Source organism: Myotis daubentonii, chromosome 10 (genome assembly GCF_963259705.1).
Source record: "Myotis daubentonii chromosome 10, mMyoDau2.1, whole genome shotgun sequence".
Classification (NCBI taxonomy): Eukaryota; Metazoa; Chordata; class Mammalia; order Chiroptera; family Vespertilionidae; genus Myotis; species Myotis daubentonii.
In genome coordinates, this window is record NC_081849.1 from 27,390,111 (window position 1) to 27,415,830 (window position 25,720).

Consider the following 25,720-nt stretch of genomic DNA (forward strand, 5'->3'; position numbering starts at 1 on the left):
TTCCTTCTTCTAATAGAATTTTTTCAACATATATAAGAGTAAAGGAAATGGTTTAATGAGATCCCAAGCTTTATAGATCATCAACATTCTATTAACATGTTTTAAAGAACCATAAATTATACTAATGAACACAAATCTTGCTCATTATTGAAGTGAAATCTTAAGAAAAATAGGATTAAAATGAGTTCTTGCTATTAAATATCTCAGAAAAAATATTATAGAGGAAGAGAATATTATGATTTAATATTTTTATCCTCACCTGAGGACATGTTTATTAATTTGAGAGAGAGAGAGAGAGAGAGAGAGAGAGAAAGAAAGAGAGAGAGAGAGAGAGAGAGAGAGAGAGAGAAAGAGAGAGAGAAATATTGACGTGAGAGAAACATCAATTGATTGCCTCTCATATACACCCCAACAGGGAATTGAACCTGAATACTTTTGGTATATGGGATGATACTCCAACCAACTGATCCACCTGGCCAGGGCCATAATTTCATTTTTTAGTTCCTAAGTGTTTATTAAAAGTTTAAAGATGGACATAACAGCATTAATTGAAACCTCAAAATTGTCTTTAATATGATTCTCAATTTAAATTAAAAGTTACTTTTACTGTGCGTTTTACTATACCTCAACACTAAGGAACCATGGAGTTATGAGTATGTTGAAAAATGTAAAGAAAATTCAAATGCCCACTATCACCATAATTTGTTGTTGATGGGTACATGAGGGTTGGGAAAGAACAATGGTTGAGTCTTGAATCTTTCTTTGTTTTATGCTCATTGTCTGAGAAGATGTTCATGTGTGAATAATTGAAGAACTTACTTCAGTTTTCTATAGTTGCATAATAAGCCACCCCAAGTGTAGTGGTGTGGAGAAATTTTATTAGCTAACCATTGTGTTCGCCAGCAATTCTACAGTCTGAGCTGGGGGCGGCTGGCGGTTCTTCTGCTGGTCTTGCCTCACACAGCTGGCAGATGGGCTGGGATCTGGGCCCAGCTGGGACGCTGGAATGGCTGGATTTTCCCTCTGTATTTAATCTCAGGAGCCTCTCCATGTGACTTCTCCTTCCCCATGGGACCTATCCACAAATTCTCTCCAATAGAGTAGCTAGTGTTCTTACATTGCACCGCAGGGCTCTAAGGCACCACAGGGGAAGCAGCCAGGCCTCCTTAATCCTGAGACTTGGAACTGGCCTGCTTCTGCCATGTCCTTTGATTAGGACAGGCATAGGTCCAGCCCAGATATGTGAGGCAGGAACCTCAGAGCACAAGTAGCGGAAGGCTTGTGTCAGACTGCCAGATCCCTCACGCTATGGAGGGAGTGCATTTAGAATACTGCTGAAAACAGAGTGTTTGTGGAAATTACAATATTCAAGTGATTTATTGTGATGCTGATGAAAGAACTGCATACATTTTATTTCTAAAGATAAACATGGAGCTATGCTGTCATTAGGCTTTAGGTTATGCAATGTAAAATGCTGCCCTACTGATTTGAATATTCATCTTGCTTTAACTTTAGTGAAAATATTATGTTCTGCCCACTGGTGTGGTTCAGTGGTTGAGTGATGAACCAGGAGATCACAGTTCGATTCGAGGTCGGGGCACATGCCTGGGTTGCGGGCTTGATCCCCACTAAGGGGCAATCTTGCAGGAGGCAGCCGATTGATGATTCTCATTTTTGATGATTTTATCTCTCCTTCCCTCTTCCTTCCTCTCTCTGAAATCAATAGAAACATATTTAATTTTTTTTAAAAAAAAAATATTATCTTCTGAGTCTTCCAGCTGAGAAATTGAGATTTCTTTGTGGGCGAGATTTGGGACCGTATTCAGAACGAAAACTTGTCATTACACCTTTTCCTATAGAGGCCTTTAGGACATTGAGTGTCTTTTAACCATTTTAGAGCCATAACCTGCTTGAGAAGATCATGGGTTTGGACCGGCTAAGAGCCCTGAAGATTTTGGACCTGTCCCACAATCAGATCAGGAGCCTCCAAGGCTTGGAGAATCACGACTTCCTGGAAGTGATCAACCTGGAGGACAATAAGGTAAGGTCATGCTTCCCACGTGGTGGCTGCTGTGTCGACATTAAGAAGACACACTAGGACCCATTATTGGTTGCTCAAGGGCTGTCATCTTAAATGCCAGCTCAGAAATGTCATTCTAGAAAACCTCCTGGAACAGTAGTTGAGGGAGGACTTGAAATAAATAAATAAATACTTACAATTCTTAATTTTTGAAAACTTGATGATCCCTTATTACATGGTTTTAAAGGTTTCAGCTACAACCAAGTACACATGACCTTCTGAAGTAAACGTGTCCGCGTGCACGTTTGTGTAGCAGGATGGCGCTAGGACTGCCTGAAAGTCAGCGCAGGGAAACTGTAGACAGAAGAATGGCCACAGGCTGGTGTGGCCCACGCCTGCCCTTGAAAGAAGAGGCACAGGGGTGAACGCCTGCATCCCTTGGTACAACAGTGTATGCTCCCAGCTGTATGAGTTGGGGATCGGACTTACTCAAATCTCTGTATCTGGCTTAATGTGCACATGATACCACAAATTATACAGGTTAACTTTTACTCTTTTCTTTTAAATCCACACCTGAGGATGTTTTATAAAAAACTGATGAGAGAGAGAGAGAGAGAGAGAGAGAGAGAGAGAGAGAGAGAGAGAGAGAGAGAGAGAAACATTGATCAGTTGCCTCTAGTGCACTCCCCGACCAGGGGTCGAACCTACAACCTTTTGGTGTATGGAATGATGCTCCAATCAACCAAACCACCAGCCAAGGCAATTTTTATTCTTAATTATACTTGACTTTTAATAAATCAGTTGTACTTATGATCATGGTATATTAAGTTGGTACCTATAGCTGATTTCTTATGCAGTAAAATCTACATTGTGATTTTATTCATATTGCGTACTTCCAGCACGTGTTTAGAAAAGATTTCATAAGGAAGTTGAATCCTTATTTCTTCTGAAAATGAAAGTTTGGCTGACCCTGAAGGAGACATTGGTCCTACTTGGGTTAAGTTGTGAGGCTATGAGACCTGTCTCTGTTCAGCTGTGATGATGCTCATCTGTGTCTGATGACTCTTTCTCCAATGAACTTCCATCTTTATTGGGTTTTTATTTTTATTATTTTATTGATTGTTTTGAGAGAGAGAGAGAGATTTGTTGTTCCATTCATTTATGCATTCATCGATTGAATCCAAAACCTTGGCATATCGGGATGATGCTCTAACCAACTGAGCTACCTGGCTAGGGCATCTGTTAGGTTTTTAAAAATTAAGAAAAGGCAATCTTTAGGTCTGGGAAGAAGTAGATATTTAATTACAGACAGAACTGTTCATCCTCACTTTCACTTGATTTGTACGTTAAATTGTTTTGTCTATTTCTAAAGTTAATTCCAATGGACAACTTTTGCTCATTGTGCCATGTGTCTTATGAAGCCAGCATCATCTCTCTTTTGTATGGTTTTAATACCTTTTTTATGAGATTGCCATTAACGTGATTCTCACGTATATGCAGGGAATGTTGGAAAGATGGAATGCACTCATTTAATCCCAATTCAGTGTATTTCAGGATTCAGGAAAAGCAGCAATAGTAATACTAATAATAACAATTATAGTCATAAAATAACTGTGATATTCTTTGACTATAGCACAAGGCACTATTCTAAGCACTTTACATATATTTCACTTAATCCTTATTATATAGCCCTATGATTATCGCTCCTGGGATGTAGAGAGGTTAAGTAACTTGTCTAAGGCTATTTACCTAGCAAATAACAGAGCCAAAATGTAAGTGTACACTGGTTGCCCCCAGAGTCAATGTTCTTAACCCTGCAGGAAGTACAGTAAATGAAACGCTAAGGGCCCCCTTTCAGAAAGGTGTAGGGTGTAAATGTCCTAGGAGAGTGTTTTCTGATAGAAATATGTGTGTGCAACTTTAAATTTTCTAGTAGCCACAATAAAGAGGTAAAAAGAAACAGGTGAAATTAGTTTTAATGATATGTCTTATTTAGCGCAAAACATCCAAAATATTATAACTTCAACATGTAATCTATGTAAAAATTTATTGGCGAGATAGTTTATATTCTGTTGCTTCACAGTAAGATTTTTGACATCTGGTGTGTGTTTTACCCACAGGACATTTGGATTCATCCTCGCCATATTCCAAGTGCTGGGTTGCCACTTGTGGTTAGTAACCACGGTTCTGTGTAGTGCTGGTCTAGATAGACCTCACAAATCATATGTTGTTCTCTCCCATTTCAAGAGACTATCCAAATTACATTTGAAAACATTTAAAGAAAAAAGCGAGTGAAGGAAGGAGTTTATAATTTTCAAATATTAAAGAGACTCCCCTTTAAAAAAAGTGGCCGCATTTCCCAGTGGTGGGGATCCTTTGACAATGATTGGGTTTGTAACAATAACATAATTCCCTGGCTCCCCAGTGGGCAGGTTGGGGAGCAACCCAGTACTTTGAAATATTCTTTGAGCCTTCCAAAGATTTCCTCAGAGATTTCTCCAGTACTACTGGGAATGCTATGTATCAGGGCTGGAAAATTTATCATTTAAAAGAAACATAACATGGCTGTTGCTTCTCATGTGATTAATTTGATGTTAGGAATGTTGTTTTATCGGTAGCACTGTCTCTGGTATTATTCACTTGGCTTTAGCTGTTGAAACACTGCTGTACCTCCCATGATCTTGCAAACATCTCTTTTAAGTTCCTTTGCAAATGTTTATTGTCAGCTGGTGATTTGGGGGCCTTTATCGCTCTTTACTCTGTAGTCCTTGGTAGGTTTGATGTTATTTCTAGCATTTACAACTTATCCCCCAGATGTTAACTCTATTGTAACCTCAGTCCTTTCTTCTAGAAGCAAAATATTGGTCTGGGAGTTACTTAGAGAATGCCATTTTGCTTTTCTGAGACTTAGTGTCATTATATCACAAATATCTATATCTATCTGTCTTCTGTCTGTCTGTCTATCCATCCATCCATCTAGCACGGCACCCTTAGGTCTGGATGGTAAGGCGCGGTGAGCATGGCCAGAAGGAAAAGGCAAAAAATGAGTCATGTGAACTGTGCTCCCTACGAAGCCCAAGCTGAAAGGCCTCTGGAGGGTGGGGAGGAGCTAACGGGCAGAGGAGGCTCGAGAAGAGGCCCAGACCAGAATGGGGACCAGCTCTGCTGGTGTGACATTCGTGCAGCAGATGGCTGATGTTCCTTTAAGAATATAACCTGTTTGGCAATATTCACTGTAGGTCATTTGGGGTGTGGTGTCCCCACTCCGTCTATAATCATCAGTGATACACACAGCCACGGGTCTTGGCATTTGAGGAGAGAAGACATGGGGTGGTCTGCTGTGGGGGTAGGTCTGAAGGACAGGGGGCTCAGGCAAGGCAGCCAGGACCTGTGCACGTGGCTAACTCAGCAGCCATAGGAACTCGAAGCCAGGTTACTCCACACCGGCTCCCGTCTGCCCTTACCGGCATCATCCTACCTTTGAAAGGACTGGGAGGGAAGCTGGATTCCTCTCATTTGACTCTCAAAAGACCAGTGATCCCAGCTGGCATCTTAGTGGTAATAGAACTGCGTGGTCCATGATCATTCTGTCTGTGCTGTTTGTAATATTTGAAGACCTTTTCATGTCAATCACTGTAGATGTCACCATCTTCTGGATTGGATGCATAAATTCCTGTTATGTGACTGCACCATGGCTCATTTAATCACATGATGGTGGAGCTTTCAGGATTCAGAATATTTTAACTTTTACTAAAAACATTAGAGCATTCTTGTATCTAATGTTTGCCTGTCTGATGATTTCTTCAGGATAAAACTCCTGAAGTGGGATACCTGTGTCATAGCTTACGCATTTTTAACGCAGATTGCCCTGTAGAAAGAGTGTGCCAGTTTCCACTCTCACCAGCAGTGCTGTGAATGCCTGTGGCCGGACTTGGTGAGACATGGTGACATCTGCGTTAGGACCAACCACAGGAGTGGTGTCTATAGGGAAGTCAGTCCATAGTATGAGCGTTATGACTGAGCCAATAGGAACCTTTCTACCCCCTGAACAATGCAATATAAAATATTGATTCTTGTATCTTATAGAGGGCCGTGTGGGGTAAGCTAGTCCAAGGGGTAAGCTAGGGGTAAGCTAGTCATCTTATGGAAAAAGCTGTGTGTAATAGCCTAACGTTGATATATCCAGATTAATGTGGACAGGTTGTGTATTGTATCTTGGAATTTGCCTTTCTTATTGTATCTTTGAAAGTAGCATCCTTCAAACATGGAGCGAATATTCTTACCCTGATTTAGCTTTGGGAATAGTTTACATTTTCGCTGTGTTTTGTGGTTGGATAACTCAGGATTCTCAGGCCTCTGCTGTTGGGGAGCTTTTACAATGTGTGCAGGAATGAGTTGGGTGGGGAGAAATATAAATGAAAAGTGCTTATTAAATTTTGCAAAAGTTCAGTATCTGTATCCTATATAATAAAAGGCTAATATGCAAATTGTCCCCTCGAGAGTTCGACCACTCACTATGACATGTGCTGACCCACCAGGGGGTGGCACAGAATGAAGGAAAGCCCTGGCTGGCCCTGATCACCGGCCAGGTCTAACGACCCTGCTCATGCACGAATTTCGTGCACCGGGCCTCTAGTTTGAAATAAAATGGTAATTATGCTAACTACAGGGAATTTAAGGAAAAGTGTTTGTCTTTAGTTTAGTGGAAAATTCAGGCATGGTACAACCCAACCTCTATTCTTGGTTAAATTAAGGACACCTTTTCCCCCTTACTTTTAAAAGTTGTGAAAGTTAACTTACATAGAAGAGAGTATAAAACATAACTGTACATTTAACAAAAAGCATTAAGGCAAACACCTGTGTAACACCCATGTTGAGAACTACGTCATACAATTTTCGTTTTTATCTTTCTTTAAAATAATGATCTCTTGTTAAAAAATTATAGAGCTGCCTGGCTGGCATGGCTCAGTGGTTGAGCATTGACCTAAGAACCAGGAGGTCACAGTGTGATTCCTGGTCGGGGCACATGCCGGGTTGCAGGCTCCATCCCTAGTAGGGGGCCTACAGACGGGGGCCAATCAGTGATTCTCTCTCATTATTGATGTTTCGGTCTCTCTCTCCCTTTCACTTCCTCTCTGAAATCAATAAAAATATATATTTTTCACAAATGATAAGAGCTACACCTGCTGTAAGAAGGCTTCACCGGGCAGTGAGCCAGGGCAGCAGAAGCTGTGCTGAGGGGCAGATTGGGGACTGGAGGCTCAGGAAGGGGGAGGTGGGGGAGAACAGGTAGCCTCCACATGCCTTTTCCGTGCCATTTCTCTGCTTCCATGTGCCGTTTCACGTGTGCCTGTAAAGCAGCATGAGGAGCACCTCACTGTTCTCAAGCCGGAGAGGTTCTGTGAAACTGTGAGATTCTTATTAAAGGGCTGAATAGTCGACAGAGCAATTTTTAAAATAAGTTGAATTTAAAGGATCCACGGCATCCCCTCGTATATGATCCTTCCTACTGTTTTTGTGTATTCAGTCTATTGATACTGTTGTGTCTCTTTGATGAAACAGATTGCTGAGCTGGGTGAAATAGAATACATTGAAAATCTCCCCCTCCTTCGAATTCTCAATCTTCTGAAAAATCCAATACAGGTAAGAGATCATTTACCTCAGGGAGGGGATGAGGGCTTCTTGGAACTCTTCTTCAAGAAGTGCTTTTGATAAAGAGCATCAGGACATGAGTGCGGTGTGTTTATCTTCATTCTCAGTCTCTTAGGAGGCAAAGAGGAGGGTTAAGCAATCAGAAGGGTTAGGCACCCTGGGCACCTCTGTCAGGGGAAGGAAGCCTGAACGGGTCCACTCTGTGTGGTACCTGTGAGTCATCCAGGAGGTGGCCAACATCCCGGGAAGGAGCTGCTGAGATGGGGGAGCAGCAGCCTCTTGCATTAGAAGATGCACGGTGCTGGGGTGTGGACAGAATGTGGTTCCTGTTTTGTAACAGGGGAAAGAGAGTCTAAGATTAGATACTTAGAGTATTGTCTGCATATAGCTGGGAAGCAGGTGTTGTTGTAAAATGATTAAAGAAAAAAATGTATTTCCCTGGATCCTTCACATCCGGGAATCTGAGACCCATGACTGTTTTGCAGGCTCTGGCTTCACCGATGAATCCTTTCTCCTGGCCTTGGCCTTTGTGTCTTTGTCCTCATACCCTTTTCTACCTATACCCTTTGCTTACCTTTCTATAGACTCTTGACTTTGTACATAGCTCTGAGTACCTTTGTTTTTGTAATCAATGTCTCTAGAATGGCAAAAAAAAATTAAAGCGAAAAATAAGATTTAAAAGTAAAAGCAATGCTTGGTATAGAAATGGTGGCAGGCATTACAAGCATCTCTGGAAAGAAAGCAATGGAGCTTACAACAGCCATCACCCCCAGCTTCAGATCCGTAAGGAGTGTCGGTTCATGTAACATACATTGTCATCTGTAAGATGCATCAATCACTAACATCTTTCCCTTCAAAGAGGCATAGCTTCATGATACAAAACACGTTAATTGCATTTTTAAAGGGCAGATAATCCTAACATAGCCGATGGTAGGGAGTTATAAAGAATTCATTCCATAAATAAATATCATTTTATTATGAAATAAATTCATAATACTGTTGAGTGCTGCTGGCAAAACACTCAGGCATCTTTAAATATGTCGGCTGAAACTCAGAGGAAGGCAGAGTCACGCCCTGGGGGCAGACCTAATCAAGAGATTGGGACACTGCTTTAAGGCGGTGGAGCTCATGGTGTCGCCAGGAACTCACGGCCCACCCAGATGTGGTGTAACTTCCTGTTACTCGAGTATTTAATAAACCTGCTTGCGGCGCTCTCTCCGTGTCTGTCCCTCCATCAGAGGCCCAGCTTTCACTCTGTTTCTGTCTCAGTCTTGTTTTATTCATTTTCCCTTAAACTTTGTCGCTTTCTAATCAAGATTCATCAACCCCCGAGTTCTCTCTCTCTGCACTGGTCATGGGAAGAGAACACCCCCCTCCATATAATACATGAAACAAATTGATACAAAAATAAAATAAAGTCTTAAACAAATAACAAATAATAATAAATGTTTCAATATTTGCAATTCTGAAACTCTTTGGAGTTAGAACAGCAATTTTCACCCAGTGTGCCCCAAGAATTTTTGGAACATGCAATACCTGACTATTTAGTCAGGGGCACTGACCTCTTTTCCCCTAGATTGTCAAATAAAAACAAATGACAAAGGCCAGTCGGTGTGGCTCAGGGGTTGAGCATCAACCTATGAACCAGGAGGTCATAGTTTCTCTCTCTCTCTCTCTCCCTCTCCCTCTCCCTCCCCCTCCCCCTCCCCCCCCCCCCCCCGCCTTTCTGAAATCAATAAAGAAATTTAAAAAGTGAAAACAGCCAAAGCAACAATAGCCATCTGGTATGCATGCCCTGTCTTGAACCATATATATGTAGGTCATATAACAGAGTTGCATCTTATTGGTCATCTATACTAATAAAAGAGAAAAATGGTAATTGGCGTAGGACGATACCCTTTTCATTGGCTAATCAGGGCTATATGCAAATTAACTGCCAGCTAAGATTGGCAGTTAACTGACAACAAGATGGCGGTTAATTTGCATATGTAGGCACAATGCAGGGAGGCAAAAGGGAAAGCAGGAAGAAGCCCCCTGCCACTGACAGTGATCAGAAACCCAGGGGGGAGCTAAGAGCTGGGGGGCAGGGCAAAGGCGGCCCTGGGGCCGCCTTTGCCCTGCCTCCCAGCCATGATGGGAGAATCAGGCGCCTTTGCCGCCCTGGCCAGTGATAGCAGGAAGTAGGGGTGGAGCCAGCAATGGGAGCTGGGCACGGTCGAAGCTGGCAGTCCCAGGAGCTAGGGGTCCCTTGCCTGGGCCTAAAGCGAAGCCCACGATCGCGGGGCCGCTGCAGCTGTGGGTCCCCGCTGCCCGGGCCGGACGCCTAGGCCAGAGGCGTCAGGCCTAGGCAAGGGGCCGATCCTGCGATTGGAGGGTGATGGGGGTCAACGCCTGAGGGCTTCCCAGTATGTGAGAGGGGGCAGGCTAGGCTGAGGGACACTCCCCCCCCCCCCCCCACACACACACACCCAGTGCACGAATTTCGTGCACCGGGCCCCTAGTGTTACATAATAAGGTTGCATCTGTTGGTTAATTCTTGGTACATATGTAAAAAGTTACTTTTTAAAAAATATATTTTTTTATTAATTTCAGAGAGGATAGGAGAGGGAGAGAGAGATAGAAACATCAATGATGAGAGAGAATCATTGATTAGCTGCCTCCTGCAGGCCCCATATCAGAAACAGAGCCCGCAACCTGGGCATGTGCCCTGACTGGGAATTGAACCATGACCTCTTGGTTCATAGGTCGATGCTCAACCACTGAGCCATGACAGCTGGGAAAAAGTCACTTTTTTTTAAAAAAGTCACTTTGGGAGCAAAAAAGGTAGGTAATTACTGTTGTTATTTCTGTAAATCAATCAAAATTATCCTTTTTTTTTGTCAGATCAGCAAAAAATATATTGTATTTTTGGTGTGCTACAGAATTTTAGTAATTACTTTATGTGTGCCAGGAGGTGGAAAAGGTTGAAAATGGCTGAGTTAGAAGATAGGGTTCGAGTTGCTGGCCATGGATCCTTAGGTGGAATGCTTCGCCCCTAAGGCTCTTTGGAAATGAAGATGCTCACACCTGTCCTGCGTGCCTCACAGGGAGACTAACAAGATCACAACTTGGAAGAGCTTTATAAGTTGCAAGGGACAGTGTGCATTTGAGTTGTTAATTTAATGGGGCTGATAAGTGTGAAAATGTGGAGAACTGTGTGTGTGTGTGTGTGTGTGTGTGTGTGTGTGTGTGTGAGACAGGGTAGCAGGTGATAGACCAATGCTCATGAAAGTAGAATGCTGGTGCTTTTTAATTTGGAAAACAAAGGCAATTCAGTAGTCCTCTTGGTATTTCAAATAGGAACACTGTGAATATTGGCTCTTCGTCATTTTTATGCTACTACAATTAACGGAATTAGATCAGAGGAAGATTACAGTGGAAGAAAAGGTATGTAATCATATTATTTCATGTGTTTCTCAGTAATAAGCTGAAAAGCTCACACTGCCTGCTGCAGGACCAATAAAATCGATAAATGATGCCCATAATCAATTTACATGTGAATTAATGGTTTGTTCAGGGAGTGCTGCCTTGTCCTAGGATCAGTCTGTTTAACCCTCTTCAAAGCTGAACATCAACCCCAATTCAGCAGCAGCATTGCATTTCTATAGGCCGGCAGCATTCCGGCAGATTATTAATTTAGATAACTATCCTATTTAGAGGGTGTGCCATTCTATGTGCTATTCTAAAATAGATTTAGTCATGAAATGTATTTTATTGTCATTTTACCATATACTCGAAAGGTACACAAATGAATGACTACTCTGCTATTTTAAATCCTTAATTCTGCTTTTTAAGATAACTAGAGGCCTATTGCACAAAATTTGTGCACGGGGTCGGGGGGGAGTCCCTCAGTCCAGCCTGTGCCCTATAGCAGTCCAAGACCCCTTGGGGGATGTCCGCCTGTCGGCTTAGGCCCACTCCCTGCGGGGATTGGGTCTAAGCTGGTAGGCAGATATCCCTCTTGCAGTCTGGGACCCCTTGCTCCTTACCGCCTGTCTGCTCACTGCTTCTTACCACTCGGTTCGCTGCTCCTTCCTTAGCGCTGCCACAGAGGCAGGAGAGGCCCCCACCACTGCCGCTGCGCTTGCCAGCCGTGAGCCCAGCTTCTGGCTGAGCGGCGCTCCCCCTGTGGGAGCACACTGACCACCACGAGGCAGCTCCTGCATTGAGCATCTGCCCCCTGGTGGCCAGTGCGCATCATAGCAACCAGTCATTCTGGTCGTTCTGCTGTAACGGTCGCTTAGGCTTTTATTATATAGATTATATAGATAATACATCTGGACACAGTTGCAGAGTAAGCAGACCTCAAAAGCTAGCACCTGCCTCCCCTCCACCATACCTGTGCTAGCCGCTTTGTCTCGCTTTAGTGACTGGTGACGAGGGATGTCTTTCAATGCACATTGAGTGGAATGGAAACAGGCTTAATGTAGAGAGGAAGGTATTTCATTTTATAAATGCCTTTCTGAAATCTTGGTTAAAAGTAGTTATAGACAAGAGTGTGTTGTTATTCTCACAACCAAAGATACTTACTAGATTTCTCTTCCTTTAACGTTTTGTGAAGGAAATATAATTCAAAGCTATAGGTTAAGGAAAGGTATGGCAGACAGGATAATGCATTTAGAGGGATGGCAAAAACAAGGGGATGGAGAGCCGTACCTTATGAGGCAAAGGCCTAGGTCTTTGGACAGAGAACGTTATGCTAAAAGAGGAGGAGCTCTGGGTAGAATTTGAGATCATCAGGATAGTTCTTGGTGAGATGGCATAAGAAGAAAATTCTGCAACTACCTGGAATCTGCAGCTGAATTTTATTTCTTCCTCTTCTACTAACAGTTGGGATGTTGACTGTATTAAAAGTAGGGGATCGAGGGACTCCAGCTCAATATTTTAAAGTAATTATCATTATTTAGGCTTGGAGACTGAGCACAAAGATTCATGAGCATGCCTTACATTATTTTCTCTCCCTGGTTGCATGTCTAGACTGATTCATTACAGAAAATCTGAGCCTTGTGTATTTTTTAGAAATGCAGTCTGTTTCCCTTTGCATTTCTGATTCTGAAACAGGTTTTCGCAGTAAATAAGTACAACCCTCCCCCGGAAGTGGTCGCAGCCCAGGATCACCTGTCCCACGTTGTCCACAGCGTGATGCAGCCGCAGAGGATCTTTGACAGGTATTCGCTAGGGATTCTTGGGGTGGAATTGGGGCGGCGAGCACAGGGCCCCCATCCTTTTCCTAGGCTTCCGTTTTGTGACCCATTCCTTTTTCACCTTGTCTGAGGGAAGAGGCCAGGGGTTTATCTGATGGGCCCACTTGGCTCGATGACAGCGTTTTATCCATCACATGCTTAAAGATGGGCTCTCTCTCAGTGTTTCCCCAAGTGTGGAGGTGAGTGGGTTCATCTTCCCTCTCTCACCTGGCCCCTGAATGGTGGCCAGCCTGTGACATGGGATGGTGAAATAATAATAATGAGTAAAAAGAGTTTGTCAGGGTTTTTGCTATAGGGTAGAACCACGGACGATCGTGATCATTTCTGTCCACTGTACATGTTCCCTTAGCTGTGAGTGGAGGCTGGACCCCTGCCAGGGAGCATCCCAGGAACACAGATTGGTAGAGCCCTGGAGGCAGCCCGCTGGCCGAGGGAAGCCTGCCAGTCTTGTCTCAGGGGTGCCCTCGGAGCAGGCGCTTGCCTTGCTTGAACACATGAACAGTCTCTCACCTCTAAGTTCGGAGACAGATTACCACGTTTTCTCCTTTCCTTTCTAAACGATCTGTTGGAGCAGATGGCCATTTATGCTATAAGTATAATTCAGAAAGTCTACCAAGACCCAACAGCTTGCTTAAAATACTTGTAAGATCTCTTGGTTATAAATGGCTTCTCTTCTTCATGGGATATTTGCTCCTGCACGTCACATGGTTTCCCACAGAGAGCAAAATGCTTTACTTTGCAACCAGGACATGATTTTTTACATGTAATTTAATAATACAGACATTGACAGTTTTATACACATTTATGGTAGCCCTCTAGGTGAAATGATTTACCATTTACTTGCATACATCTGGAAAAGCACATTTGATTTTTTTTTTAAAAAGAGCATTTATGTTCTCATTGTATTTCTTTTTTAGTTTATGAAGATTGCTAGTTGCTTCATGCTTTAGGGTACATTTATATAAAAATATGTATCAAAGAAATTTACAACAGTGCCTGATAAACACATATTTCATCATCATTTCTGGCTATTGAGCAGGTAAGTGCGAATGGCCAAGCAGCCAGGGTAGGGGGCAGTCTTCATTGTGAAAAACTCGCAGGGGGCACTGCCCGTCCCACTCTGGGCCAGCACACAGCTCTCTGGGAGCCCAGAGGAAGAACCCTGATGCTTGACCTTGGGCTTTTGTGCTGCATTTTGGGGGAATCACCATCCCGCTCTGCCGTGACTGGGTGAGGATACAGGATTAAAATGAGCCCGCAGAGCCTTGACTCTGGCCTGGTGGTTGCTGAGAGCTTCGTGCTCTGGACTGACAGGGTTCTGCAGACTCCCTTGTGCAAGTCCTGTCTGAACTTTAAAATCTTCCACTTCTGCCCTAGCTGGTTTGGCTCAGTGGATTGAGCGTCGGCCTGTGGACTGAAGGGTCCCGGTTTCGATTCCGGTCAAGGGCACATGCCTGGGTTGCTGGCTCGATCCCTGGTAGGGGATGTGCAAGAGGCGCCTAATCCATGATTCTCTCTCATCATTGACGTTTCTCTCTCTCTCCCCCTCTCCCTTCCTCTCTGAAATCAATAAAAATATATTTTAAAACAATCTTCCATTTCCCCAAGAAGCTCTGGTTTGTTTTAGTGAGAAATGGTATTTTCCAATCACAATGTGAGTGCTGGAGACAATCATGGCTATAGAGTGGGTCATTGTTTCTAGGCCTTAGAGTGGACCGAACCAGGAGTATGTTTATTTATTCCTTCCTTTCTTCCCTCCTTCCTTCTGTCCTTCCATCCATGTAGTCATCTATTCTCTCTATCCTATTTGCACCTATCTACCTACATCTGTCCAAGCTGTTGATAGCTATCTAATCTATATCTAGATATATCTATCTGTATCAAACACCTCCTCACTTCACACTGATACTTGCAGTTCAGTTTCAGGATTACAGCTGAGCTTTTGCTTCACCCCCTGCCTATTTCATCTGAACCTCCTTTTCTTCCACACCAGCAACATGGAGGATGGAACTAGAATATCCCATAATTACTCTTTTTAAAAATCCCACATTACACAAGTGCTGGGGTCCAACCCCAGCGGGTCCAGGGGTCCCCAAAGGTGTGGACGGAGTCGGCGAAGAAGGAATGACACGGAGACAGTGTTCAGTTGATCCGCAGCCTAGCCAGAATCTCTAGCCAGGATCTCCAGCCAAGTTCTGGTCTGGATCTCCAGCGAAGTTCTGGTTAGGATCTCCAGCCAGGTTCTGTGTCCATGTTCTCTTGCTAGGTTCCCCAGCCAGGTTCTGTCCAGGTTCTCCAGCCAGGTTCAGTCACCAGGTTCTAGTCAGGTTCTCTTGCCAATTTCTGTAGTCAGGTTCAGTCCAGGATCTTTTGCCATGTTCTCTCACTAGGTTCTGTCTCCAGTTTCTGTCCAGGATCTTTTGCCATGTTCTCTCCAGCGAAGTTCTTCTGTCTCTAGGTTCTGTGTGTAGGTTCTGTCTCTCTTGGTTCTGTCTTCTAAGTTCTGTCTCTTTCTGTCTTGTTACATCTGTATTTATACCAGTTGATTCAATCCTATCAATCTCTATTCCAAAGGTTAGGGCGTTTCTTATCTCCATTCCAGGGAGTAAAGATTATGTAGCTTAAGCATGATTGTTCGTAGTTAAAGTGATTAATTACCCGCCTGGCACTTAGTTGAGGGGTTTTATTCCCTCCCTAACTTCAGGGGAAAATCCCTACCTGGGGAAACAACCTTTCTCAGAGAGGAGACCTTGGTTAAAACATATAGTGCCAAGAAGGTGAGCAAACATTTTAAGAACAGTATGCCATATATGCCAGGTCCTTTGAAACAGCAAGGATGGACCAGCTCCCGGCACACAACAACAGTATCAGAATACCAATACCAACACCCCCACCAACATGATTACTGAAAGCACTGAACGTATCTTGCCAATATTCTTCCCATTACCCAGCCCCCATTTTTCATTATAGCAAAATATATATAGAATAAAATGTGCTATCTTACCCATTTTAAAGTTCGGTGACATTAATTATATTCACAATTTTGTACTACTATCATCACCGTCTTTTTGCAAGACTTTTTAATCACCCCAAACAGAAACTCTAGCAATATCACCCAGTTCTCAGCTACTCCCACTCCCAGGTAACTTCTAATCTACTTTCTGTCTCTATGACTTTGCCTATTGTATATATTTTATGTAAGTGTCAATCACCCCATTTTAAAAATAGTGTACTGTATTTATATTGTCAGGACATATATCCATCACAGACTGCACACTCTCCTTAGCTGTCACTTGGCCTTGGCTCTGTGGGTAGTTTAGTATTCATTGCTCACTCCCAGCCCCTTATATGGATGTCTCTTGAGTCATTTTGCTTATATGAAGCTTGTTCTCTAGGAGAGTCCTCAGGACAGTCTATGGGGTCAGTATCCCTTGTTGATGGTATTCTCTGCCCTTTATACTGAAAGTCACTTTGCTATAATATATAAAGCTCATGGCCCATTTTTCCTTGAATATATTGAAGCTGTTACTTCATTTTTACTTTATGCAAAATATTGCTGTAAAAAATCCAATGACAATTTGATCTCCTTTCCCTTATAAGTCATGTCATCTCTTTTTCTAGCGGAACATTTTTTTTCCTTTTTCTTCTAAGTCCAGTAATTTTACTAGACTACTAGTATATCTTGGTATTCGTCGTTCTGGGCTAATATCCTCAGGTATGTTGTGTGTTCTTTCATAAGATACCATTTTGTTTTATTTTTATATCAGGAAAGTTTTCTTTAATTACAGCCTTTAATATTTGTTCTGTTCTTTTGCTTTGGTTTTCTTCTTGAGAAAGAGGATATTTATTTGCTTATTTTCAATATTTGTCACTTTCTCTCAAAGTTTTCTTCTCTTGAATCATTAAAGAATTATTTTGAGATAATTTTAGATTCACATGCAGTTGTAAGAAATAATACAGAGAAATCCTATGTATTTTCACTGTCTCCCTAATGGTGACATCATAGCAATAGTAGAATATCAAATCCTGAAAACTGCCATTGATGCAGTACCAGCTTTATCAGAATTTGCCACTTTTGCATGTCCTCACATGTGCTCTTAGTTCTGTGCAGTTATCACGTGTGTAGATTCATGTGAGCAGCACTACAGTCAAGATGCAGATGATTTTGTCACAAGGTCCCTGCGCTTCCCTGTTATAGCTGCAGCCGCCTTCCTCTGAGCTGCCCTGAGCTCTGGCCACCCGGAATCTGTTCCCATCTGTATAATGTTGTCATTGCAAGAATGCCATGTAAATGGAATGATGTAGTATATGCCCTTTGGGGTTGGCTCATTCCCTGGAGATTCATCCAAGTTGGTGGGTTGTATGAGTAGCTCATTCCCTGGGATGGCTGAGCAGCGTTCCTTGTGCGGATGCAGCACAGCCAGTTGAGCGATTCATCCAGGCTGATTCCGGTTCCGGTTCCGGCGGTCACACTACAGCTGCCGGAACATTCCTGGACAGGTTTGGTGCATGTGCAGCTCCGGCCCGCCCGCTTCCCAGGGGACCCCATTGGCTGCTGGGGTTCCCTTGCTCTCAGATCCCTCAGAGGCCGCCCCATTGCTTCCTCCCTCCTCTTCCTGCACAGATTTGCAGTTCATGGAGATACCTTGTCCCCTGGTTTGTGATACGTGTTTTCCGGGGGCTTTTGCGCTCACGTTTTTCTGTTTCTCTGTGGGTTTTCAGAGAGGCTGAAGCATCGTGCTGCCACCGCCCCCATTCTTCATAACAATCACCCCTCAGCCATCTGTTTATTTAAAATGTCCCGCTTATTCGAGAATTAGTGTCGTGAGTGGAGTCCAACACTTCAGCTCGCCGTGTTGCAGGAGGTTTTAGTAGCCAACTCATTCTTTAGGCGAGCGTCTCAGGCCCAGCAGCCATGCTGACATTCATCCGTCAGCTCTTCCTCATTAGCTGTTCCTTTGAGCAAGTTAATTAACCTCTCTGTGTTCCAGTCTTCACCTGTTAATGGGGATAATGATGGAAGTATCTCCATTAGCTTCCTGTGATGACTGAATGAGGTAAAACATGTAAGACTCCTAGAATAGTGCCTGGGACATAGTAATTGCTCAGGTAAGTTTTAGTTATTAACGTTTCTTTGCATATCAGTGTTCTAATGCAATCGGTAGGGATGTTAAAGTGAAATTCTCAGAGGGCAGTCTTCTTTCATTTTGAAATTCATAGGGGAATACTTCATCAAGCAAGAATTAACATACCTTACCATCTATTTTCTTTTTAAATAATTGTTAAGTTAGATTTACACGGACTTGGATTTCCCGGGTTATCTGTGCTTTGAATGTACTTTTGGCATCGTATGGAGGGGGGCCTGCCTGCTGTGCGGGTGCAGCCAGCACCCCACCGTGGCGGAGCAGGCCCCGCACTGACCCTGCCCTGTGTTGCAGCACCCTGCCCAGCCTGGACGCACCGTACCCCATGTTGGTCTTAGCTGGTCCTGAAGACTGTGGGAAACGGGAACTCGCCCACCGCCTCTGCAGGCAGTTCAGCACTTACTTCCGATACGGGTAGGTTTGCTCATTGGCTGGGGAGACTGTGGAAGGTTGGAGATTGCTGATTTTGACTGTTGATTTGAAGCAAGTTCAAATGCATGCATAGATGCCATTTATTGCACTGTTTTGTACACTGTATTTTTTTTTTTTACTTTAACCCTCCAAATGTTTATCTTTAATTCAGTGACAGCCAAAGTCACTCTCCAAGGTCAGGAAATACTCGTGTTTTAATTGCGCAGAGCGGCGTTGGAACAGCTCATCCTGTCGCTGGGCGGGGCGGCAGCACGACCACAATGCTGTGATGGGTGACAGGCAGCCTCCCAGTCTTCCATGTCCACAGCACAGCACGCGGCTCCTCGTCCCCACGGCCCGGCTTTCTCTCTTGAGCCGAATTTCAGGAGAAGGACTGAGAAGTGGTAGGCAAAGCCTTCCCTTCCTTTCCCGCCGGTTAGCACTCAGCTCGCTGCTGCTTTTCTGGACAAATATTTTGCTGTGTAATTCCCTAATGACTTAGAAAAAATAGAGGAAATATCCAGAAAACTAGAACCTCCAAGAGAAACCTTCAGCTGGATGTACAGACTTCCAAAGTGTTTCTGAGAATCAGATTTAGAATGATCACTGGTCTTTCACACCAGTTTCCTCTTTTATTTTTTCCTGCGTGGCAACGAAATTACTTTTAGATTAGTGGTGTTTGTCCATGAGCTGAGGATGTGACTGTGAAGATATATAGGACAGCGAGGAAAATAAATGCAAATTACGTTCTAATACTGTTACAGGAAACTTCCTTCCCTTAAGCTGCACATGTTCAAACAATGCAGATGCTATTTAAGCAGGTCCGTTATTCAGATATCTAAAATTACATTCCTCATCCAAACAACCTCAGGACGCAAATACTAAAGAATAATGTACTCATTAATATATTTGAAGTACCCTGAGGTAACACAAGTAAATTAAAACTTAATTTTAGAATAAAACCGAATAGAGTGTCATTATACTTATATAGGGGCACTGGACCTGTAGTAAAAGATAAGTGAACCCAGAGAGTGGAAGATAAAACCAGGGCAAAGGGGTGTATCCTGCCTATTGTGCTAATACGTAAGCCTGGAACCTTCTAGAAAACCAAAGCAAGGAGAGCCAAGGTCTTCTCTGATCAGGATTCCTTGCACTTCCTGGGAGCCGATTACACGGCCAGTGGCTGGTGGCCTGCCCCTCAGGTTCGGTTGTGGTATGCACTGCTAAGGCACGCTGGGTCAGATGTGTCCTGGGAGGTGTTTATGAACTCACCACCCAGATTCGGACCCCGTCTGCCTCTGCATTCTCACCTGGACGGGTCCCCCCGTTATCCATTTTCATTACATCCCATATTTCCCCTCTTACAATGCTTATTCATCATGCGTGTGATGGATTCATCTAATGTCTGTTTTCCCTGCTCATCTGTAAGCCCAATGAGGGTAAGGACCAAGGTCGGTGATGCTCACCACTGAGTTCTCAGGGCTCAGCAGGTGGCAGGCACCTAATACACACATGATAAGTATTTGTTCAATCAATGAGTTACTGGTTGAGTGAGCAAATGGATAAACTAATTAATGGTATTAGAGTGGGACCTTGACTTACGAGTGTCCCGACTAACGAGTTTTTTGAGATACCAGCTGTCTCTCCGCAGATTTTTTGCATTGAGTTGATAGAGTAATTTGAGTTAACGAGCTCCTTAACGAGCTCGGTCTCAGAACGAATTAAACTCGTAAGTCAAGGCCCCACTGTATATGCAACTTTCGCGGGAAATGACTGTAATAGGAAGCTTTTATTTTATTCTTCATCCAACATAAGTGTTATTGATTTTTAATTAAATGAAAAGAGAAAAGGCATGAATACAGTTTCATTGTGGATATATGCATTTACAAGGCACTTTCTCTCATTTGCTTAAATCGTTCCTTTCCCTCCTATGTATTTTATTTTCTCCTGGTGTCCTGTCTTCCTTTTTAAATTGCATTGACCTAAGACCAACACATTCAATGAAGTTTTCATGTGCTAAATTGCATATCCAGATATATAAATAGTAAAAGCATAATTGGTGGTATAACAAATGTCACTGTGGCAGAGAGATTGTGCTCTTGTCTTAGGTTTGATTTTTCTATTTGTTTCTCATTTTAGAAGTAGATTGGGCCCGGCAGGCATGGCTCAATGGTTGAGTGTGGACCTATGAACCAGGAGGTCATGGTTCCATTCCTGATCAGGGTACATGCCTGGGTTGCAGGCTTGATCCCCAGTGTGGGGTGTGCAGGAGGCAGCTGATCAATGATACTCTCTCATCATTGATGTTTCTCTCTCTCTCTCTCCCTCTCCCTTCCTCTCTGAAATCAACAAAAATGTATTTAAAAAAGAAAAGAAAAGTAGGTTGGATATTCTTTACATGTGTTATTAGTGTCCTGGGAATGCGGGTTTACTGCCTTTGGAGTCTCTCTGTTTCCAACCTTAACACTGGTGTCTTCCTGGAAGAGAGCTGGACAATGAGGGAAACACAGCAACACCAGCCTGCCCGTCCACCTTCTAGATTTAAGACCATCTAAGTCAGCATTTCTCAACCTGTGGGTCGCAACCCCTTTGGGGGTCGAATGACCCTTTCACAGGGGACCCCTAAGACCATCGGAAAACACATATATAATTACATATTGTTTTTGTGATTAATCACTATGCTTTAATTATGTTCAATTTGTAACAATGAAAATACATCCTGCATATCAGATATTTACATTATGATTCATAACAGTAGCAAAATTATAGTTATGAAGTAGCAACGAAAATAATGTTATGGTTGGGGGTCACCACAACATGAGGAACTGTATTAAAGGGTAGCAGCATTAGGAAGGTTGAGAACCACTGATCTAAGTGACCTGAATAGTCATGAAAGAAAATTGTATTCCCCTTACATCTACTACTTTCACTTTTCATGACCTTTGGCATGATGTTGGCTACTAAATATATTTTACTTTTAACACTCTAAACAGCAAAGTAAAAAACCGCAGCTATTTAGCTAAATGGGCTGGCATCTAGAATTACCTGGATGCAATCTAATCTAAGCTGCCTGTTTATTCAGATGTGACCAGCTAGTAGACAGCCAGTGTCTGATCATAAAGGGTCTCTGAGCAGGGGAGTGTCGGCTCACAGCCGTGTTTGGGAAGCACACCCTATCGGCATGCATTTGGGGAGGGTTTGGGAAGGGCAAGCTGGAGACAGGAGATCAGTTAGGATAAGTGACAGGTGATGATGGTGTGAGTTAGAAAGGGGTGTGTTGTTTCTGGAGCGTGGACAGCGGAGTGGCTTCGTGGAATTTGACACTCAGATGCATATGTGCTGGAATCTTCCGTGTTGCTGACCTCTTACATGTGTCCAGCAGTTCACTGACACATCATTGCACTGAGCATTGGGAACAGTTTCATTTGCCTGCCAAATGCTCGAGGACCCCCTGGGCCTCTGTGGATGCCACTGAAAGAGCTCAGTACTAACAGTGTGGCGCGCAGTAATCTGCTTGGGTTTAGATGCGCTCACAGCCGAGCCTCTGCCTAAAGCAATGATGGCGAACCTATGACACGCGTGTCAGAGGTGACACGCGAACTCATTTTTTTGGTTGATTTATTTTTGTTAAATGGCATTTAAATATATAAAATAAATATCAAAAATATAAGTCTTTGTTTTACTATGGTTGCAAATATCAAAAAATCTCTACATGTGACACGGCACCAGAGGTAAGTTAGGGTTTTTCTAAATGCTGACACGCCGAGCTCAAAAGGTTCGCCATCACTCGCCTAAATGTTTGCGACGACAAGGAGTTGATTATTTCCTGAGGCAGTGTGGTCAGAACTGAGATTCTAAATCTGCATGCTGCTTCCTCACCCACCCGCTAGCTCTTCCGAGGTATGGTTTTCTTCCTGTCCCGTGTCCTTGGTACTTGAACACCCCAGTATTCGGCCTGGCCTCTGGATTCCTTTCCCTGCTGACCCTCTCCTCCTCTCCGTGGACTTGGTCTGTGAGGATCCTGGGTGACAGCTGGCCAATGAATTGGTCCTTAAAACGTCCATCTCACCCTTAGACATGCAGGGCGGTGTCGTAGCCTGCGGGGTTCGTCTCTAACTCCGTTCTTTTGTCTGTTAAGTGAAACTAACAGGGAGTATGGCTCCAGTTACAAACCAGGATTGAACTAATGGACCGTGGTTTAACGATGTAAATGATGAACTCGGAAATTTAAGTTGCAGTTGAAATTGTATTTACAGGGGAGATGAAGGATAGCAAAGTGATGCCAAAGCAGATTTCTCTGTCCAAAATGTGGCATTATTTTTTTCTTAGTGAAACATGCTTTCACTACGAAGTTCTGTTTAAGATGCTCATACTTGGCAGCACACTCCGCAGTGAACGTTTCTGCGTGTGAAAAGGATGACGGATTCAGAAGCCTCAGGTCACCTCCGGGCCTTCTTAGTGGAGAGTTCCGCAGTGGGTGCAGCTGCCATCGGGGACGCCGTTTCTCCCCTTACCTGCCAGCAGCGCCGCACTGTGCCTTGCTTTGTCTTCCTTTCACAGATTCTGAAGCGACTCCTGCCGCTCGGTTCCGTGTTGGGCGTGCAGACTGGGCGCAGTGTGTAAGGCTACGCTGAGGGTTTGATGCCCAGCCACTGGTTTATCTCCTGACTGTCAAGGACACCGGGAGACAGAGGGGCTCAGGTCCCTGCCAGGGTGTGTGAGGAAATGCCAGTGTACCCAAACAACAGGACCGATGTCACCATGACTTGCCAGTCTGCTCTTAGAACGTCTCTTTCCTGAGTATACGGTTTAAGTGTGACGTCAAGACCGCAATATTTACAGGAGTCAGAGTGGTATGAAGTCCAGAGACCTGAGCGAGGTGGGACCCACAGTTAGCCCTGGGAGCGACACCAGGCTGCTCTGTGGCCTCGGACAGGTCTTGTTTAGAGTCACCTGTGAAATGGACTTTATCGCAGCTGTTGTCCACTTCACACATTGCATGTCTTCATTCGTGTTACAAATAGTCAGAGTGCCTACTAGGGACCAGGTGTTGGGAATGCAGCAGGAACAAGGCGAATTAGATCAGTCCTCCCCTCATGATCCCCGTGTCCTGCTGGGGAAGATGGGAAAAACCTGGTACCCGGGGAAAAGAAGGCGGTTTGGTGAGAGAGAATTATTGGGGGTGTGGAGTGGCAATGCTATTTCAGACAGTTGAGTTGAGAACTCTATTCAGCTTTGGAATCCTGGGCTCCCAGTGGAGGTTCACGCACAGTGTGCACACGTCCTGGCAGCTCAGGGAACAAGCTCACTTCTGCCCTCAGGCAGCAGGGGCGGTGGGTCCTGAACAAGCAACTGGGCTGCAGTCGGTGCAGGCGCAGAGGGGATGGGAGTGTAAAGAAGAGGTGCAGACACCAGTGATAAGGGCTCAGGAAAGGCTTTTTAGGGGGGTGACACTTAAACTGAGTCCTGAAATCACGTGGGCATCCAGATGGAGGGATGAGAGAGGAACGTGGAGAACGTGCCGTGGATCAGAGGCAACATGAAAACACTTGGGTGGAAAATACGTAAGCAGTAACTATTGTTCTACTCCCCGAGATGTTATTATGTGATGGCGGAGGAGGCGGCTCAGAAGGTCACCGGTAACAATGAGTGAAAATATTGTGTTGATAATCCAAACTTGGTTTCAGCCCTGTAGAGTATAATCACTTACGATTTATGGGTCAATTTCAGTTTTTTCTAATATACCTTATACTGAACTCATTTTCATTTTGAATTTGAAGTTACGAGATACAGACTGGATGATCTGTTCTACGTTTTCAGGGCCTGTCACACCACAAGAGCCCCGTACTTTGGAGAAGGGGATCGAGTTGATTACCAATTTATCTCGGAAGAGGTTTTTAATAAAATGGTGCACATGGTAAGAATGTTCTCCTTTATTTTTATTGTACAAGAAATACATGTGCTCTGGTAGAAATATTGGAAAACAGTAATAAGAAGAACAATTACATTTTGTGTTTGTTATGAGAGATGTATTCTTATTGGGTTGTTTTTCCTTAATCCACTTAATCCATCATTGTCCACAGGCTGCTTTATTTCATGATCTTAGAGAAAGTATTATAAATTTTCAATACGACTGATGAGTAGACGGTTTAAGAAAATAGAAGTAAAAGCACTGTGAAAAATGGTTGTGATCTGTGTTTATCAGGTTCTCCTGTTATTAATCAGATTTTACTGAAGACAGACAGCTCTCACAGACCTACGTGGTGCACGGAGCTTGCGAATTGAGCATTCCAGGGGGTGGGTTCTGCCCAGAGACCCTCCTCTGCTTGCTGTCAGTGGGGCTCTCTCATTGCCGCCTCCTGGAGCACTATTTCATCATGGTGTGCTCCATGTGGCTGTCCTGTCCCTGACCCCTAGGCAGCCTTAGCCGTCCACTGTAGCACCCTGTTTGGGAAGTTCTGAGTCTTGGAGGCCAGGCAGTTCACTAGTGCACCAGGGAGCCTTACTGTTAGACTGGAGAAGAGTCCTAATTTCTTTCAAGTCCATGTCCTTCCAGTGTGAGGGGAGCTGCCCTGCATTAGCCTGAAGCAGGCGCTCTGGGCAATCAGACTCAATTTATTTTCCTGAAACCCTAATAATCTAATTGCTAGTAATTTATGACACCCTGGCTGCTGAGTTCATTTTCTTAAAGATAATTTATTTGTTCTTTCTTTTTTATTGAATTTATTGGGGTGACATTGGTTAATAAAACCATATAGGTTTCAATAAAATGTAATCTGCATCCTGCATCTTGCGCTCACCACCCAAAGCAATGTCTCTTTCCATCCCCATGTATCCCCCCCTTTGCCCACTTCTACCTCCCCCACCTCTTTCCCTCTAGCTATCACCACACTGTAGTCTATGTGTCACATATATATATTTTTCTTAATCCCTTCACTTGTGTTCTTTTTTGACCTTCACCTGCAAAGGGAACCCCCACCACCCTCGTTTGTTTTATTTGTCAAATTGTATGCTCATGTCAATACACGTCCACCCGAGACCCAGGGGAACTAAAGGAATGTCTCATGTCTTGATCACTACCAGCGAGTGTGAGCCTATTGTCTCTTCACCAGGGGCCTTGATTCTGTTTATATTATCATTTGTTCCATCACCTAAGGAATCCTGCACCACTTTCCCCCCTGAAATTCACAAAAGGGCCAGATTAAGGGTTAGTCTGTGTTTCTGCTTTTGAAAGACCACCACCCACCAGT

General features: G+C 43.8%; 1 protein-coding gene across 2 annotated transcripts in view; it reads left to right on the forward strand.

The window, feature by feature from the left end:
* The window catches only part of LRGUK (leucine rich repeats and guanylate kinase domain containing), a 102,979-nt gene that overhangs the window by 25,441 nt on the left and 51,818 nt on the right, over positions 1-25,720 (forward strand). For both annotated transcript variants that reach the window (XM_059711822.1, XM_059711821.1), the window contains exons 7-12: positions 1,898-2,041; positions 7,583-7,663; positions 11,012-11,098; positions 12,773-12,879; positions 18,354-18,473; positions 24,291-24,387. In XM_059711822.1, the coding sequence (XP_059567805.1) occupies positions 1,898-2,041; positions 7,583-7,663; positions 11,012-11,098; positions 12,773-12,879; positions 18,354-18,473; positions 24,291-24,387 (636 nt within the window). The remainder of the gene's footprint in view (positions 1-1,897; positions 2,042-7,582; positions 7,664-11,011; positions 11,099-12,772; positions 12,880-18,353; positions 18,474-24,290; positions 24,388-25,720) is intronic.